Genomic DNA, 18,627 nt, shown 5'->3' with positions numbered 1-18,627 from the left:
CAGCTGGTAGCTTGGCACAGCCTAACCCACGTCCCTGCCCTGGGCTGGGAGGATGCAAAGGCTCTGCTGCCTTCCCACATCACTTACAACCTTGCTGCAGGGACAACATTAGGGTGGCTTTACAGAATCTGCCCTTTCCATCTAAGATGAAGACACTCTTCAAGGAAAACGCACACATCCAGACAGAGGTAACCAACCCCTGCCCATCAGAAGAACGGATTCCTTCTGGTGCAGCTGCTGGGAGTGCCGCCACATTTCTGAGCCTTTCAGAAGGACCCAGCCTGCATGGCTGGTGGAAGACACTAACCCACCTTTCTCTTTGTCTCCCCACTCCAAAATAATCTCCAAAGTCCAATCTTTAAAGCCACCTACAGCACCAGACACCACTCCTGGTGGAGCCATGTTCTAATACTCAGAATTAAAGCTCTTTGTGGTTGATGTAAGCAGCAGCAGCTCATACAGCGAGCTAAGCTACAGCCAAAGGCACAGCCCTCCTCAGACTTTGTCAAGCATTCTGTTAATAGTGTATGAACACCATCTGGAGTCTAGTTCTCTGGGACCTGGCGCCTTTGAGCTTTAAACCATCCTTCTCACCCTGGATTGTATCACTACACTACACACACTCTTTAGCACTGCCAGAGGGAAGCAAACAGACAGTAATTGTAAAGACAGGAAACACATCTGTCAACTTACACTAATTCTTGCTGCCAGCAGGCATATCCTGAGATGCATGCTGCAACAGCATGGCGAACGGGAAGGCACAGAGCTGGGACTTGCTGCCACAGCAGCTTGGGAAAAAAATTCCACTTTTCCACAACAGTTCTCGAATAATCTTCTCACAATAGCTCTTTTTTGCTATGTAACTTACGTAGGCTGTGTGGTGGCCTGGAGGACAGCATGACACCAGCCCCAGGGGACCGCGTTGTGGCTCAGGCCGGAGTGAGGCACAGCTCCACGCAGGCTCCTCCGCAGCCCTGCCTGAGCAACTCACCCCGTGCAGCGCCGCCTGCAGCTTGCCCAAACTTGGTGAAACCTTGGTGTTCTTACTCCTCTTTTAAATGCCATTAAAGAGAGTTAATTATGTCCAGTCCAGGGAAAAGCACTCCTGCACCCCACTCATCCCTGTCCCCCCCCAGCACGCAGCAGCCCAGATGCTGAGCAGGTCGGGCACGAGGCCGCCGCTAACTGCTGTGTGCAGTGTTTGCCCTGAAGCCTGCCTCCTGCTCCTCAGGACTTTGAGGCAGAAATAAAACAAAAGAAAACCCGTGAAGGATACGATGAACATTCAAAATTACATTAGCCATTTCCTTCCAAATAGCAGGCAACTGTAACTGAATGAGGAAGTAAGGAAAACAGATGGTTTGTCAAGGTAAGGAAAAGAAAGCTTAAAAGAAAAAAAAGCAAAGCTCAAACAGCCCTGCCTAAAAAACACCATGGGTGTTTGCAGCTGGAAACATCGCAGAGCAAGTATGCAGAGTGGATTTTTTTTTTTTAAGGTAGACCAGCTGAGCTTCTGCTCTCCATCCCTTCCTTTCATATGAACAAAACCCAAACTTCAACCCCCCACACACAGCTGGTGTATTGACACTTACTGTGTTAGAGTAAGCGACTTTCCTTCCCTCCCCCTCTATTTAAAAAAAATAAAAAAATAAAGAATTCCCCTCCTTGTAACAAACTGAAATCTACATAAACAGAAATTTAAGCGCTGGTTTTATGGTATGTTATTTTAAGGGAAGGGAAGCAAGGAGAGGGCTTTCCCACGGTTCATTGTTGTTTTTGCCAGCATAACAGACTTTCAGTATCAAAATGCTCCCCATGTTAAGAAATCGCATTAAGAAAATCTTTTCTGTCTTAATTTAGCTTGTTGATATGCAGACATCACAACAATAGCTTCCTTAGCCAGCCATAAAGGCACCCGGGGCATTCTCTCTGGCCAGCCCCTGCTCTACGTTAGACGGGGGCTCTTCTTCTCCCGGCCTCCTCTCCTGTGCTCGGGGAGGTACCTCACGGCACCCCCACATTCCCCTCCAAAAATGCTCCCAATTTACCTTTTCAGAATAATGTTCAGCTGGAAGAGGTGGGTAGTCACATTGCTCTATTTTTTGGCAAAGAGAAAACAGGTTCATTTTATCTCCATAGAAAGGACTCTGAAGAGCTGCCATCTGGAGAGAAAAACAGAGAAAGCGTTTCAGAAATGGGAAAGCTTTAATAGCCCTCAGTACTGCCGATTTGCAGGAGCAAATTTCGTTCTTTGACTGTGAGCAAATGCTGCCGCCGAGGTCAGACAGCTCCGCACACCAGAGGGGCTCCCCGAGGCCCCACCGCCCTCGCAGGGGGCGCAGAGCTGTGGCTGTGTCCCCAGGCCCCGCTCGGCCCCCACCTTATGGGTCCCCCTGAGCCATCCTGCAGCAGGCGGCCGGGGGCAGCGGGCTCTGGGCAGGGCTTGCACCACCTTCCCTGCACACACACGGAGCCACGCATCTTTCCCCCCTGCACCTCATTACACGGCAAAGTCCCTACACGTTTTCCCATCGCTGTGGTTATTTGCCAAAAACATTTCAGACGTAGAGTTGTCTGTAAACAGCGGCCCAGAGCACGCAGCACAGAAGAACCGGCTCATTTAAACAGAGGAAGGGTGCTCGTGCTGCTGGGCAGCCGGTTAGAAACCAAACGGCTCAAAGAGGACTGCAAACCTGATAAATGTGTTCATCTCTTCACAAAGCAGCTCCGCTGTCTTTGATAACTGTTACGGTTTCAACCTTCCCCGGCTATGATCATGTTCAGAACAGCCAATGCATTTGCTCTCTGTGACTGGTAAATTTTTAATAGACTGCTACAAGAAATAAATGGATTGATTTTGAACATTTGGCTACCTAGAATACAAAGAACCTTTTAATGTGAGTGGTGCAGTTCAGCCTTTACAGGAACAATCATCCCCTCCCCCTGCAAATTTGCTATTTAGGAGAGAGCATCCCAGGCACTTTGGGGATCCAAACTGCTGAAACTTTTCCCCATCGGTCTGGGCTTTTTCCTCTTCAGATGCTGTTTTATTAATCCACTATTTGCATCTCCAAACCCACGACAGATGTCTGACATAAACAGATTATTCACCCAGCACAGAGAGCACAACGGAAGGCTCTTGGTGGGGAAAAACTCCTTACAGAGCACACAGAGGCTCCTTACAGAGAGATGTTTACACGATACTTAAGTGTCAGGAAGGAAACTGCATCTCTGTGTGTGGAAAATCGCCTATACTGCAAATTTTTAACCAGGAGGTCTAAATGAGCACTGAACAACGAGCCCCAGGAAAGCAGCCACAGGAGGAGGTGCTTTCTGAACACAGTGGGGCACAAACCACGTTGGTGTCAGGGCTGCCCACTGGGACCCACCAGCACCACACCACGGGGCTGTGCAGGCAGCCACGAGGCACAGGAGCAGGATGCTCGTTCCCACCACAGCCCTGTCACTTCTTACTCCGTGCTGTGCTGGTCCTCAGGGCTGCCCAGCACCCGCGCTGCCAGACGCACACCGTGCCGCGCTGCCCTGCCTCCGCCTGACGAAGCGCCACTGGATAATTGTTGGCATTACCCACTCTGTTTAGATATTTAAAGCATTTTGCCACGAGCTGCAGCAAATTGGCAAGCTTTTCATACTGAGGCCAGCTGAAGTTGATGCTTCTCACTATGTCTTTAACAGGGGGTTATTTGATAATTATTAGTCTTTTGCTCATTACCATGCGCTGTGAAAGCCATCAGAAGAACACTGTCCTGCTGCTGACACACAGCAAGCTCCCAGCAGAATTAAAAACAGTCAATACTGGATCTTCTACTCTATTATCCTGCAGTTAGGAATCATGACTGATGGATCATTAGTGCCTTGGTGACAGGCTGGCAGTTGTGAGTGGGGCAGGGTCTGAAAACATTTGGGTTTCATTCCCAGCCCTCGGACGTGGCCCGGCACGGGGTGCTGCAGGGGAAGGCTGCAAAATTGCACTGCAATGAACATACATCAAGTGCTAAGCAATGCAGGACATGCTAAGAGAAACTATACTTGGTCTGAATCATAAAGACTTCTTTAAAACAATTTATGGTTATTACATTTCTGCCTTGCTAACCTGCAACACGCATTGGCACAATGAATCCTGAGCCTTACAGAAAAGCAACAAGAAACGTCCTGGGCTTTTTCTTTCATGTCACTTATCCAAGGTTATCTTCCTTCGTGCCTCCCGACTAGCTTTTTTTGCACAAGGCTCTTTCAGAGATATTTATCAGATATCCAGAGTGGCATAAAAATGGCAAAGCCGAATATCCCAAGGTACCCAAAGCACACTGAAGGACACAGTGAACGGAGTACACAGCTCCCAAAAGCATTTCAGCAAAATCACAGGCTTGTTCAGTTTTCTGGCTGCAATGCTCCAGGTGACACAGCTTGCAGGGTTTGCTGTGCCCGTGACATTCACTGTGCTTGGCTGCAGGCTGAGAGAGAAGAGGAATTACACTTGTAACAGCTCGTAACCCGCAACAAAGGGCTCAGCAGCGGCTGTGGCTGTCCCTCTCTGCAGTTTCACCCATTATCAGCAAAACAGCAATAATGAAGAGCCTTTCCTCATAAGCTTTATAGACCCAAGGTTGAATAATTGAGGACTGGTTTGTGGGCTGCGGCCCAATGGCAGGCAGCAGCCTAGAAAGCTGTGGTGCCTGCAGCCCTTCCCAAGTTTTTGAAGGCAAAAGGGTGAAGTTATATCCCTATTGCAGTCCTAATGGCAACAGGCAGACCAGTGGGGAAAAATTACACACTGCAATTAGAGCTTCTAATCTCCAATTAGAGATTGATAGCAAACTGCTCCCAATCAGCAGAACAGAAGAGGAGAGCCCAGCACACAGGACTGCTCCAAGAAAAACAACCACGGGCGCGTTACGGAGGGTGCATAAAGCAATCACGGGTTAAACAAGGTCTCCCGGATTTCAATAGAAAAATCAATAATTTCAGCCTGGTTGAAAAGGGTTTTTCAATTCCCATTAACTTTCCCTTCCACATCCAATTAAGTGGTCATGTGCAAAAGAGAAGAAATGAAAAGGAAACAACAGAGGCTTCCGGGGTGGCAGACACAGGGAATTAAAGGGGGAAGAGACGGCACCCTGGTTGTGGCTGGAACCGGTCTGCGGAGGGCCATGGCTACAGGCGCTCCATACCCACTAACAACAGCTGATGCTTCATTTGGGTTTGCTTTTGACATTTTGATTAGAACAATTACTGCAGGACAGCCAGATCTCCTTTTAAAATGACCACCATGCAGGATGACTGGTTGAAAAAATACCTATACGGGAATCGCTGTTGGTGCTTATATTGGTCATCTTGCCAGAACTGCTGAAGCCATTGCTTGTAGCTATGTTCTTGGAATTAACAACTTATTTTCATTCCTCCAAGTGATCTCGCTGACAGATTTCTACAGAAAGTGAGGGATGAAGACAGTTGCTACTGTATTGATAAGATTTAATAAAAATCACTGTACGGTTATGACTGTCAAAGTTAAGTGGTGCTATCTGGCATCACATCCCAAACCCCTCAACGTTATATAAGTGAATTCCAGTGGACATGCACATCTCTGAAGGCAATTTGTACATTAAAGCCCTCTGCAGCTTATCTACACAATGCATCTGGAAAAATATCAGAAGTGACTCATAACCAAACAAACATGGCTTCCTTACTTTTAAGCCAAATGGAAAAAGATTCTTATTATAAGGAATTAGCCAAGATAAAAATACGGCTCCTTCAAAGATGTATGAATCTGATTTTTAATTTTCCAAAATCTAAGAAGTTTAAAAAGTCAAGTAGCTGTTTATCTAGCGAACACAGAATTGGTAACCGTCCAGTCCTTCTTGGAATTTGCAAGATCTCACAGCTCTCGTTCACAAAGTAAAGCCTTACCTACGTAGGAAGTAAATTTAAAAGTGCTTCAGATGCCAAATCTTTCACGTTACTATAGTACTGCTACTCCTACCAGAGAATTATGTTTAGTGCACAATTAAGTCTTCTTGAGATCTAAGGAGTACTAAGACTACTGTGCCATAAGGAGACCATATTGCCTGCAACAAAAACATATCTTAGCACAACGCTAAATATTTCTCTCTGCATAAATCTGGAGTCCCATCTCCAGTACAGCTCAGTCTCAGAACTGACTCAGAGCAGCCCGATGGAGAAGGTTACCTCGCTGAACAAGCATTCAGCTGTGTTAGGTGAGGATTCTTCCCAGAAGTGGTTAACAGCAACAAGCACTTAACTCCTGCCAGAAAGAGCTATATCATAGGAGAATTTGCTTTTTTACTGTCTTGTCCTAAAGGTTTGTTTAACCAACTAGCTGAATTACATGTTTAACTACAGTTGTTTTCATATCTAATTAGCTCACAAAATAATTGCATTTTCACTTATTCTCTCATTCCATCTAGCTGTGAGAAATTGCAGTGAGAAGAAAAATTTCATCATTTCACATAATTGAAAGTAACTCAGGAAAGCATGACCCTGACACTTGGAGGTCTATTATCCAAAGAGGATGTGAGCAGTAGCCTTATAATTAAACATCCTAGGGATTTTTAATTCTCTGGGCAAGGATAAAAACTTTCTAAATGCTGACTTGCACTTTCGCTTGAATTCAAAGATGACACATACATTTAAAATTATTAATGACCACAATGTTGTTCCAAACTCTGATTTCTGATAAAAATGAAATCACAAAACCCAAAGTAGTTATAGTCATAGCACCTATTTTTAAAATGCATGTAATAAACACATGTAAAAATACTTTAAAAACTAGTTACACAGTAAGCATGCAGTTCATACAAAGTGTGCCTGCTTTGTATCCGTTCATTTGTCTGTAAGACAATGTACAGTCAGAAAATACTCCAGCTATATTCTAATATAGTTAAAGAAACAATGATTTAATGTTATATAAAAACCCTACTTTTCATTACTGAAAGCTCTCAAAATTAACATACTCCAATTGGTCAGAATTCCATTAAACAAACCAGTAGCTTACGTTCAAATAAGTTTTCTATTGTTAGAACAACTGGTATTCAGGAGAAACTATGAATATGCTGCCCTCATTACAGCTCTCCTCACAGTTAGAAGAACGAAATGCAGTAAACTGGCTTGTTTGTATCTGTATCCTCAGCATCTACTGGGACCTACTAAATTAACTTTGCGTAAGTACCATGCTGTATGGCACAATTTCTTTGTTCTTCAAGTTCAAAAAAAATCACATGATGAGTATAGAGTTATTTTTTCAGAAAGTTTCTCAACAACTAAGCTAAAATAAGTCTGACCTACTCAATTCCTGTTTCACTAACTGTGTGGTTAAGACAAACGGGGAAAAAAGTTAGAAGATACTTACTTCATACAATAAACAGCCCAAAGACCAGATATCAGATTTAAAGTTATAGCCGTTTTCATGTATTCTTTCTGGGGACATATAGTATGGAGTTCCCACTGTAAAGAAAATGAACAAATGAGGAGTTACTGTCTTAGAAAGAGACAGTGCAACCTGCATCGTACAGAAGTTTGACTTTGCTCAAGGACTAGGTTTAGCACATATTGCTCATTAGAAGAGACTGGCACAAAAATTTGGAAAGAAGTCATGGTTTCAAAGGCACATTCTTATGTAGAACCAAAAATATAACCACAGGAAAAGCTAGAGAACTGCTGAACGTTACTGGAAATATCTTTTGTATTTCTGAAATTTGAGGGAAGTTATCTCCCCCTTCCAAGTACCGCCGGAGTGGCTCACGGACAGAGCTGTTGTAAACGATCATTCTCCTTTGGTTCACTCAACAGCATATGAAACTGCAAGTTAGATGTCATGAATGTACACTGCTAAAACAAGAATCCTGTGACAGCACATCCATTGAAAGTTCACTTGACATATACCGCACTAGCAGCATGACAGATCAGCTGCAGATATGACGGGGTACCCTTTTTAAGAGTTCAGGAGACCATTTACTGTAGCAGAGAAATGGAAGTAACAAGTCTGACATCAGACAGGTATTCGAAAACTTTCTGGAAGAAGCAAGATAATAATTCCAAACTTTAAAACACTGTTCCAACTCACAGTCATGTTAGAAGCTGTGGGATTTCTATCTACTTCCAGAAGTCTGTATTTTATCACAAGAAATTTACTACAGCATTTTGGACAGGACTTACAGGAAATTATTAATAAATTCCTTACCTCAAAAAGGCTCTTTTTAAAATCCTAAATAAGTTTCAGTTGTGGTACTGAAAATACAAGACATCCTGGCAGTCTCAGCTACATCAAATAACCCTCAGATACATCATTTATTAAAACATCCAAGGACTTTATACGCTCTCTTTTCTCCTGCGTCCCTGTCCCCTGTCAATTTTTTTTTTTTTCATTTGGCATTCCAGTGTATCCTTCTCCTAATTAAAGACCTTTCTCACAAGATGGCAAATGTTTCATTTGCCCATAACTTTCAGTTTACAATTTCTTCATTCTAAACCCTGACCACCGACAGCTGAAAGATTCCTAAGCAGATGAACGGTGGTAGCGACGGGAGGGAGAGCTGCCACCACCTTCCCCCAGCTTTCCTGAAGGGGGGATTGGCACTCTGTAGGAAACAAATTACTTTTGGAGTGGAAAGCAACAACTTCCTGAAAGGCAAAATCCCCCTCAGAGCGCACGCAGGACGCAGCACAAACCGGGGGGCTGCTGAGGTCTCTGTGAAACCCAGGCAAAGGCACCTCAAGCGCCGTGAGCTCAGACCACACTGTGTTAAGTGCACAGGTGAGCCAAAACTTATCTGCATTACTCTGCCATCCAGAAAACCTAAACACGGGCCGGGATTCCACTGGTATAGGCACTGTACAATTCACAATACACAATTCAGATGTGTACAGCCTCAACGAATTCACGGGCACAGAAACCAAGACAGAGAGGAGCAGTTGGGCACGGGGCAGCCCCTGGGCGGCCAGGCAATACTAGTTAGTACATCAGCATCCTAGCAGAGCTGAAAATCAAAGACAGAAATATTTTCTTAGGTTATTTAGTCAAAACAAAGAGCATTGATTTGAAGTTAGCACTATCAATGCAACTACCCAATTTATTCCAAAGCAATGCATATATACAACTCTACTCATCAAAACAGATCAAGTAACCAAGAAAGGGGACCACTTCCCTGACTGGCTCATTTATTTGGTCCCCCAGGAGTTTCAGTAATCAGGAGCACTACATGATGAATTCAGCTTGCGTTTGCAGGTCATTCAAGCAAGAAATTACTTCACTTTCAAGGTGAGGAGTACAAAGCAAGAAAGTACATTTTTGCAAATTCTACACAGACTACAAGACGGGAAAAATAACACATGGAGATTATTATATTTCCTTGCTCAGTAATATCACATCCAGCCTAGGAGTATGCTGAACTGATGTTGTCCCAGATCTGTCTGGCTTTAATTGCCAGGAAAAGGCCTCTACATGTGGATTGGACCAGAGTTCTGTCGATAGTACTTTTTAACACACTGCAGAGTAACTTCACAGAACAGCCTGAGCAGACAGGACTCATTCAAAGAATCCAGCAAGGCTTTCCATGGATGTCTCCCCTGTGCATGCAAAATGCACACGATGGACAACACAGGTCTCCAAGTAATTCCCATACAGCTTCCAGATTTCCGTGGAAGAGCTGCACTTGGTTAGAATAGCACCGATTCATTTTCCTCCTTAAAAATATGCAAATGTGGAAGAAATAGTGATTAGTTAAACTCTTGAAAACAGTTTTGGAAGTCTCCATTGAACATAAGCATGTAAGACACTTTGCTACTTTTCACTTCTCAGTGCTTCTTCTCATCTGAGATCTGACAAGAAAGTTACCAGACTAGAGAGAAGAGAAAACTTCCTGCCCTTCACCAGCAGGGAGTGAAGGAGCTGTGTAGGGGTGGACCACAGCACCCAGAACTGGCAGGAGGGAACGTGGAGGTTGTTCCCACTCTTACTTCCCAAGGTCTGTGTGCTTCAGAGGATGCGGTGCCAGCGGTGGCCTCCAGCAGTAGCTGTTCTTGCTATCAGTTATTCTGGGTCACTGCGTAACGAGCTCAGAGCAAATAACAATGTGTGGGCTCTAAAGTTATGGCCTTGCCTTCCGCGTTAGCAGGGGTCTGCTTGGTAGGCTAAAATTGTCGTTTCGGATAATGCCTTAAAACAACCCTCGATCAAAGCAAAATGACAGGGTTTACAACATGGATGAGTGCGTTCTAGTCCATATTTCATTTTTTGTGCATTAGTCCGTTCCATTATATTAATAGGTCTGTGGAGCAGTCCCTGCCTGATCTGATTTTATGAAGCCTACCTTGCACATTTACCTATCATTACTGTAGTGTTGTCAGCAAATGTACGAACAAGCAGTACTCCGCGTTTCAAAACTGATGCATTAATTTTTAAATAACTGTCATGATAAAAGACTGACAAGCCCAATTCTCTTTATGACTTGTCCAACATTATGTGGGAATCTCCTGTAATGAGCATCTTCTAGAGAACCGCACAAGACTTCCAATGCAATCAGTCAGGGCTCACCATTGCATTACATTAGTCAATTTGACAAGAATAGTCTAATCGGAGACTATTAATCAGAAACTTTCTTTGGCATTTGCCCTGCTGAAAATACAAAATATTGTTCAGATTCAATATTAATCACCAGCTGCTAGAGTAATGCCTTTAAAGTTATAAAGGTCACAAAACGATAGAGAAGAGTATGACTAAGCAAGCATCTTCCCATTCTATTCCTGAAAGTCGAAGCACTTCACTGCATATCAGCCTGCTTCACAGACCCCAGAACAGCATTTCTTTCTCCCTTCCCAAGCTCCGTGTGTGTGTGTACACAGCTAAAACGCCCGTGTGGACCAGAACAGCTCTGGTGCAACACCCAAGTTAGGGAACTGCTAATTATTCCAAGTTAAATTAAGAGCAGAGTCTCTTGTTTCACCAGGAAAACACAGGCAAAGGCAGCAAAGTTATCTCAGAAATAAAATTCAAATACCTTTCCTCCCATATATAGTTGGGAACAAACAAAGACTACCTGCAAATCTGATCCATGCTTTTAGGAAGCCCTCTTACAGAGCCTCATTCACTGAATTTAACGTACCACAGATGAGTCTCTTGCAGCAGCACTCTCACACCTTCAGGCAGATTGTTATTAGACAGAAATCAGCAGAGAATATTTCCAAATATTTTAATAAGTTCTGTACTTTTTTTTCTTTTTTTTTTTTTTTTTTTTTTTTTTTTAAGTATTATAAAATAAAAGTCTTGAAACTAATCTAACTCCATAGCCATATTTGGCTGCAAAATGTAAGAGCAATTGATTAGGAAAGCTTTTATTGCTTTGCCTTCACCAGCACCTTCCAGCTAATCTTCATACCGAGCTGAATACTGTTTCTGAATCTACCACTTTGCTTTCTCACAGCAGGCAACAGAGTTCTGAATATGAAAGAACCTAACAAATTCTGACCTTTATTGTATCTTTACAGAGTATTCCCAGTTTCAAACCAAGAGATATCAGAGAGCAACGTGGGCCTCAAAGGGGTAATACTGATTAAAGCATTCCTTCGTCACCGAGATGTTCCACTCCTGTCAAAACAAACTTCGTAATGTTTTGAAATACTTGTGATTTTTGAAACATGTTCATTGCAAATGAAACAGACAAAGAGCTGTGTTCAAAAACTGGTGATGCCACCCATTAAAAACTTGGTTGTTAAAAACAAACAAACCCACTCAGTTTAAAAATAAAAAGGTATTTTCAAAACTACCAGCTTAGCTTTAATATGCCGGAAAATAAAGCGTATGCCATGAACATGTAGTTACAAAAAATATTTAAATAGGTTTTAATAATATCAGGTGATGCAAATACAGCATGGAAACAATTCTACTTGCAAGTGACAGTCCACAACTCTCACCTGCTGCAGATCTCTCCAGACAAGCTCATAGGCCACCAAGAAAAACGTACAGCATTATTTAAAAGGAGTCTGGTTTTAAAGTATCAGTTTCTAAAAGTTTGTGTAATTTGGGGTATATTTTCGCATCTTTTCGCAGAAGAATAACTTGGGAATTAGCTCAGCTTTGGGTAATTGTTTATATATTGTCGTATTTTCAGGAGCCTTAATCTTCTCCTAGTCTGTGATCTATAAGAATACATGAAGTTTCTGTCAAGGATAAGCTTCTTTGGACTACTGAAGAAACATTAAATAATAAAAATGAGATATAATACAGCTCTTCTTTTCATCACCAAAAAAAAAATAATACAAAAAAACACTGAAAGCCTGAGCAACTCAGCTAAGAAAAATAAAGAGCAACTCAGGTTGTGCTTTTCTTGCTTTAGCCATTTTTAAGTGCCAAAAGTACTGGAAAATTTGCAAGTGCCTGAGAGGACACAAGCATGCTGCCTCCACAGCAGAGACGTGACAGCAAAATAAAAATAAAACCATGGTCAAAGGCACTAAAATGTACATTAAATTACTTCAAATCTCTATATGAGGTACCCACACTAATTGTCTCAATGAAAGGTTAAAAATAAATAAATCTACTTATTCCTACAAAAGAGTGTATTTTGTGCATCGTATTTCAGCTCTTTCTAGTAGACCTGTTGCTTTAAGTTCTCTTACTTTATTTATTTAAGTTACAAATACAACTCTACCAAGTCTTTACAGTCAGATTTTTATATGCAGGTATTGCAATATACCTGCAGCAATCATTTTTTACACAAATACTGTACTTCAGGCACATACCAAAAAGCAAAAATTTCTCAGGATTCACAGAATATTGGCTGTTGTAATATTAGGCAGATTTCTTTTGTGTGTGTCTTTCTTTCTGAAGGAAAAAAAAAGCCCCTCGAAGTATTGTGACTTTGCTTCAGATGATAAAATAGCTTGGCAAGCCAAGGGAAAAAAAAGGACAAACAATCTATTTATAAAAGAGCTCTTCTCATGACGGCAGAGTTACTCCCCGTTCACCCTCATATCCAACAAGAAACCAGAAGGAACGTGCAACACCCCACGTACACCAATCCACAGCTAGTTGCATGTTCTAAACTGGGAAGGTTTGACTTGCATACATCCCCCAAAAGGAGAATCTGCTCCAAGTTTATTCTTGTCCAAGAATAAATAATAAGTCATCTGGTCCAAAACAAGACTACTCTGTGTAAAAGTTTTTCCATCATTGCTGTTTTTTGGTTTTCAAAATGTAAAGCCAATCAGAAGCTTGGATAATGCCAAGTTTATTTGGCTAAAAATGAGCGTTATACCATTTCACAATAAAACGGCCCATTTTAATAATAATGGAAATTCTCTATATTTATTACAGATCCTAGTGAAACAAAATCTAGCATTTTATTGTTAAACTTTCCAAAGTCTTAAATGGAGTACTTAAATATTTTGCTATTTATAATATCATTATGATATTTACAAGTAATTAGGTTTTATGGCAAATGTTAATGACAGGGCTTTTCCAACATGCTTGTTAGAAATACCTTAACTGACAAGGTACGCCTCTGGATGCCGTCCTCGGAGATTAACAAAATAAATAATGGACACGAGCAAACACTGAAGACAAGACAAAACAGGAATACTTCTAGCCCTGTTAAATTGTGAATGACGAACGAGGGAGACAACACCTGAGGCACGCTGCCCGCCCGCAGCAGCAGGGCGTCGCAGCCGGGTCTTGCAGCGCCTCCGGGCGCGATGCCCTGGGTGAAGCCCAGGCACTGCCTGCGGCGAGCTGGGCCAGCAAACCGGTGCCACCTGGCTCTGGGGAAAAGTACCACGCAACGGGGGGAAGAAAACTAGAAATGAAATGAAATGCTCACATTCTAAATAGCAAAGGAATAGGCCATAAAAGTTTCTTCATGAAAAGAGCGATTGGTGTTAAAATAAGAAAAAGGAAAGAAAAATTCCTCCTCACCGTGGGCTGAGCTGCCCCTGCCTCAGTGCCACCAAGCTCTCTTGACAGCCAACTCCACCCCAACCACATCCCGCTGGCACCAGGAAAGGAAGAGGCAAGGCACCATGTGGTGACAGCAGCAAACAAAATCCACCTTGGCTGCATCAATTACCTAAAAATCTAGGAGCTTCCTAGCAAAGCCCACGCATGCCGAGAGCTCCCAGCAGCTCTGATCGCCGCTTCAGCCCCACTACAAGAAGGGATGGCGGGGGGCAGTGGTGGGTTTGTCTGCAGCCTGAGGGATGCCGTCGCTTCTGGCCTTCATCAGGGATCCTCCTCTGCCTCTCCCGATGTGTGGTTTTGTTATGGCCACAGAACGGATGGTGGGCAGGAGGTGCCCGGGTGCCCGCCGCAGCTGCCCCATGCTGCCCGCACCCGATGCAAGGCTCACCAGCCTCTCCTGCGCTGTGTATGGGCAAATCTTTCATTTTTCCTTCATTATGCCGGCATGTACTGTCACTTAATTTTTATGTATGCAATCCTTCCTGACAAATATGATCTGCTGCCTGGTAATTCGTCTGACGTTCATTCTGCTCCTTGCTCTAATTACGGCTCCCATCCCTGGTGCAGCCGCGACCACGGCCCGGTGGTACACCTGCCAGGCGGGTCATGGCGCTGTCGAATGCCCTTTTATGCCAGTCTGATGTTGGCAAATACAAAGGAAGGGGAAAAAAAAAAAAAGGGATGAATGTATTTGCATAGGCCCTGTGTTCGATTCATGGGTCAGCAGCCAGAGAAAGGCTGGCGCAGGGCGGTTGCCAGGGCAACGGGGCCCGGCTCCGGCTTGGGCCTGGCCTGTGCCAGCCCCGCGTGCATCACTCACGGCGACTTACACAAACGTCTTCGTGAAACCAAAACCACGATCTGCATCTTTCCTGCTGCCACGAATCCTGTATGTCTGGCAAATGACCAAAAGCAAACCAAAAAACCACACCCAAACCCAAAACCTTCAAGTCTGCAATATTTTTTGAGTGTGAAAATATTCTTTTTGCTTGCACGCAGGAACCACTGCAAATGGCGTTCTGTCCATGCCCCCACAGCACAGCACATTGTCTCCAAAATCGCTCGCTGCTGGTCCGTTAGCATTTTGCATCTCATTCACCTGTTTCCAGGATGCTGTTGGTCTGAGAAGTGCAAGGTTCACACACAAGAGGCTCAACTCTTCCTACAGGAGCCTTCTCAATTAAGAGAGAGCAACCCTGGTAAAGGTCACGAGCTCGGCTTATATGTGCAGCGAGCTTCCCAGCCCCAATTTATCCTTATTAATGTACTAAGTGCAGCAGTCAAGCTAGATAAGATCATATAATTAGACATGGTCATATTTTTGCCTGTTCAAACGATGAGATTGTAACTTTCAGTGAAGAGGATTTATTTTAATCTATTAGGTATAGGTGTGCATATCCAAGGGTAACTTTTGATGCAAAGGAAAATTAATATTTTAGAGAAGTAAACTGGAGAAACATCTCACTTTTTCTAAGCACACATAAAATAAGGCATACATCTTCCTTCTTTACTTAGAAGTGGACTTAGAAGCCCAGTGTCATTGCAGAGTACTCTCAAATAAGTTTGCATTCATTTAAAGAAACAATCAAGCAAAACTTGCACTTGGTGGAGGAAATTGCACAAATGAAGACAAATAGTGAAACAAACAAGTTGTGTGTTCCAAAATCAACCGAGAGCACTGAATGTAAGAGAGCTTTGATACCGTGCTAAAGGCAAGGATCCTTCTCTGCTGGAATACAGAAATACCTCTGACTCAACAAATACAGCCGCATCAACAGGAATGGAAAATCAGCCATCTCTCAACAGAGTACAGACACTCAGGGGAAAACTAATAATTATGAAATATTTTATACTGTAAGTCAAAGGATGAACTGTGTACACTGTATACTTTCCTATAGTATTGTAGTTAATACTAACAGTACTTTTTTTCCTATGCAGAAGCAGTTTCTGTGTAGTTCCTTCATGTTATCAAAACATCAATATTTATCTTTTGATTCATGCTGAAAATACATTCTCCTCAGAAGAAATGATTTTTCCACAATACCTCAACTTGTAGAGATGAAAACATACAATAAGATTATTTTTTTTAAGAATGCTCTTATGAGACATGAGAAAAAGCATACTGTCGCTCTGGTTTTCTAGTTTGGCTTTCTCTTGTAAGATCACACATAGAGGTTTGTTTTTGTAAGAAATAAGGTTTCTTTGCCAGATTTTGTAGATAACTTACTTTTTAGAAGTCTTAATGCAATTTTATAATGATGCAAAAAATTACTTCTTTGCAACACATGAGATGGTAACACTAATAAAGAAAAACTCTGTGATATCATTTAAATTTATTAATTTAAAAAAGAAAGAAGCAACAGATATCTTATAACTTTAACAGACCTTTTATCAAAGACGCACAGGTTTACTTATAAGCAAACTTTGAAATCTAATCTAAATGAAACCACTTCACAGATGCAAAACTGATCGGAAAACAGTTCACTATCAAAACAGAAAGCTACCTCAAGTGAAGTCCTGCAAAACACCCGATAGCCCCAGTTCTTTGAAGATATTCATTAACCACAGCAATGCTATTGCCTTTATGGATATCAAAAATCTGGGATGAGCCAGAGCATAGCAGAGTACAGAAGAATATTTCAGAGTGATCAGCGTGAGAGTCTGGAAACAGGATACAGTTCAGTAAGAATAAAAGCAGGGTACTACGCTTTGGTGGGAACAATATGCTGCACAGACAGTGGAGCAGGAAAACAACCTTCAGATACGTGGAAGGCATTAAGAAAACTTGGATCTTTAAAGCCTGAACTGAATTTCAAGTCAAGTCCCTCTCTGGAACAGACAAGCTTTGAGAGCTTTAAACACCTCCCTCACCTCAAACACCATCACAATCCCTGCTCAGGGGAAGATGTCTGAGAAGCATCTGCTAAAAAAAAAAAAAAGTTGTCTGTGTAACATCTAATTCTAGTAAGCAGAGTGCAGGCAAGCATGCTATTTAGAATGGAAAAGCTGCATTTGTTACATTTGCTTTACCAAGCCAGACATGCCAGAAAACAACAACAAAAAACAACACAACCATCATGTGGAGTTTTTAATAAAAAAAAAAAAAATCTAGTAATTTTTGTATGAAGACTCCAAATGTTTCAATAGTATTTAAAAAGGAAATCACAGAAAACAATGGTATGTGCCCACCAAATCAAACTTCTGTCATAACAAGAGGACAGAAACCACTTCCTTTGAACATCACAGCTAACAACTGTACAGCAGTGCTTGCTTAATGTCTAGAAGTATCATCTTACCTAAGGAATGTGCTGCAGTGGTTTTAGAACTAAAAAAACGGCCTAATCCAAGATCTCCCAGCTTCACCACCCCTGTGGCTGTTATAAACACATTGGCTGGTTTTATGTCTGCAAGGAGAAAAAGGTAGAAGGTCAAAGCCACAAAAGGTTATTTGGTTCTAATACTGCAATAGAAACATAGCCCGGAGCACTGCCTGTACAGGACAGACTTGTGCAGAACTGTGTTTCTTCTCAGCTTTGATAGGCTGAGTCTTCCGTGACTTCAGGTTCCATACACACACAATACAGAACATACTTCCCAGCACACAAGAAATACCAGTGAGGGAAAAGTCGTAGGAAACAGCGTAACACAATAGAAGCAACCTCTTTAACTGACGGAATCAAAGGAATGCTTAAGTTTGCTTCCTTTTGGAAACAATCATTTTCTGCAGGAAACAGTACTGCCTGCGTGGTCCCCTGATACCACTGGCAAATTACTGTCCTACCACACGCAAATTCTGGGCACTATGCAGCCTTTTTTGCTTGTGTAGATTAGTAGAATTCTGGTTTCCCAAGTAGCCAGATCAGGATACAAGTTAGAAAGGCTGTTTTCTCATGGGTCAAAGCAGACTAAATACACGTGGTTCCAAATTTCAGCTAACAACAGTAGAACTAACTCAGGTACAACTGATAAGCTACATGAGGGGTTAGATACAGGAGCAAAAGTGATACTACTCTGCTGAAAAAATGGTTAAGAATTCACTACTTCTAAGGAGAAAAGAAATAGCAGAAGCAGCACAAACTGGTATTAGTGCCTTTTGGGATGTTTGCACAAGTCCTTCACAAAGCATTTTAGTTATGCTGCAAGAAGCAATGTAATGTTTGGATAAAGCTCAAAGCAAAAAGTTCTAAGACAAGAGATTCAAAAATAATTAATGAAAATGGAGAACAGAGTATGAGAGCGTGGGACATATTTGTATTAATATTTCAGAAAAGCTTCCAAGACAGGAAAACTCTTCTAAACTCTCTAAGGTCACAACTAATATAATGAAGACTATTTCTTAGAGTTCACTGTTATCTAGTAGTCTCAGCATTTTACTTCTGACACTTTTCTAATGGCAAGTTTGACACTTCTACTTAATATCAGTGTCTGGAATACAAAGCAGCTCATCTTCCTAATACCACACTCACTTCGGACTGAATCCTTTAACAATGAGGCAAAAAGACAGAAGGAGAAATCCATCTTGCAAGCTCCAGCCTCTCTAAACATGCATTGGCTGAACATCAGCATAATTGTTTTTGAATGTAGGCGCTTACTAATTGGAACATTATATTATTATTCAGTGAAAAGAGACTGAATTAATG

General features: G+C 42.3%; 1 protein-coding gene across 4 annotated transcripts in view; it reads right to left on the bottom strand.

Annotated features, from left to right (window-relative positions):
* The window catches only part of NEK6 (NIMA related kinase 6), a 57,078-nt gene that overhangs the window by 2,868 nt on the left and 35,583 nt on the right, over window positions 1-18,627 (bottom strand). For 3 of the 4 annotated variants that reach the window (XM_068657071.1, XM_068657072.1, XM_068657073.1), the window contains exons 7-9: window positions 17,284-17,391; window positions 7,388-7,482; window positions 2,049-2,162 (exon numbers count right to left, since the gene is read on the bottom strand). In XM_068657071.1, coding sequence (XP_068513172.1) covers window positions 2,049-2,162; window positions 7,388-7,482; window positions 17,284-17,391 — 317 coding nt within the window. The remainder of the gene's footprint in view (window positions 1-2,048; window positions 2,163-7,387; window positions 7,483-17,283; window positions 17,392-18,627) is intronic. The other variant, XM_068657074.1, reaches the window with a different exon arrangement.

Source organism: Anas acuta, chromosome 20 (genome assembly GCF_963932015.1).
Source record: "Anas acuta chromosome 20, bAnaAcu1.1, whole genome shotgun sequence".
Classification (NCBI taxonomy): Eukaryota; Metazoa; Chordata; class Aves; order Anseriformes; family Anatidae; genus Anas; species Anas acuta.
The sequence above is the reverse complement of the archived record's forward strand: the minus strand, read 5'-3'. Positions and strand labels throughout refer to the sequence as shown.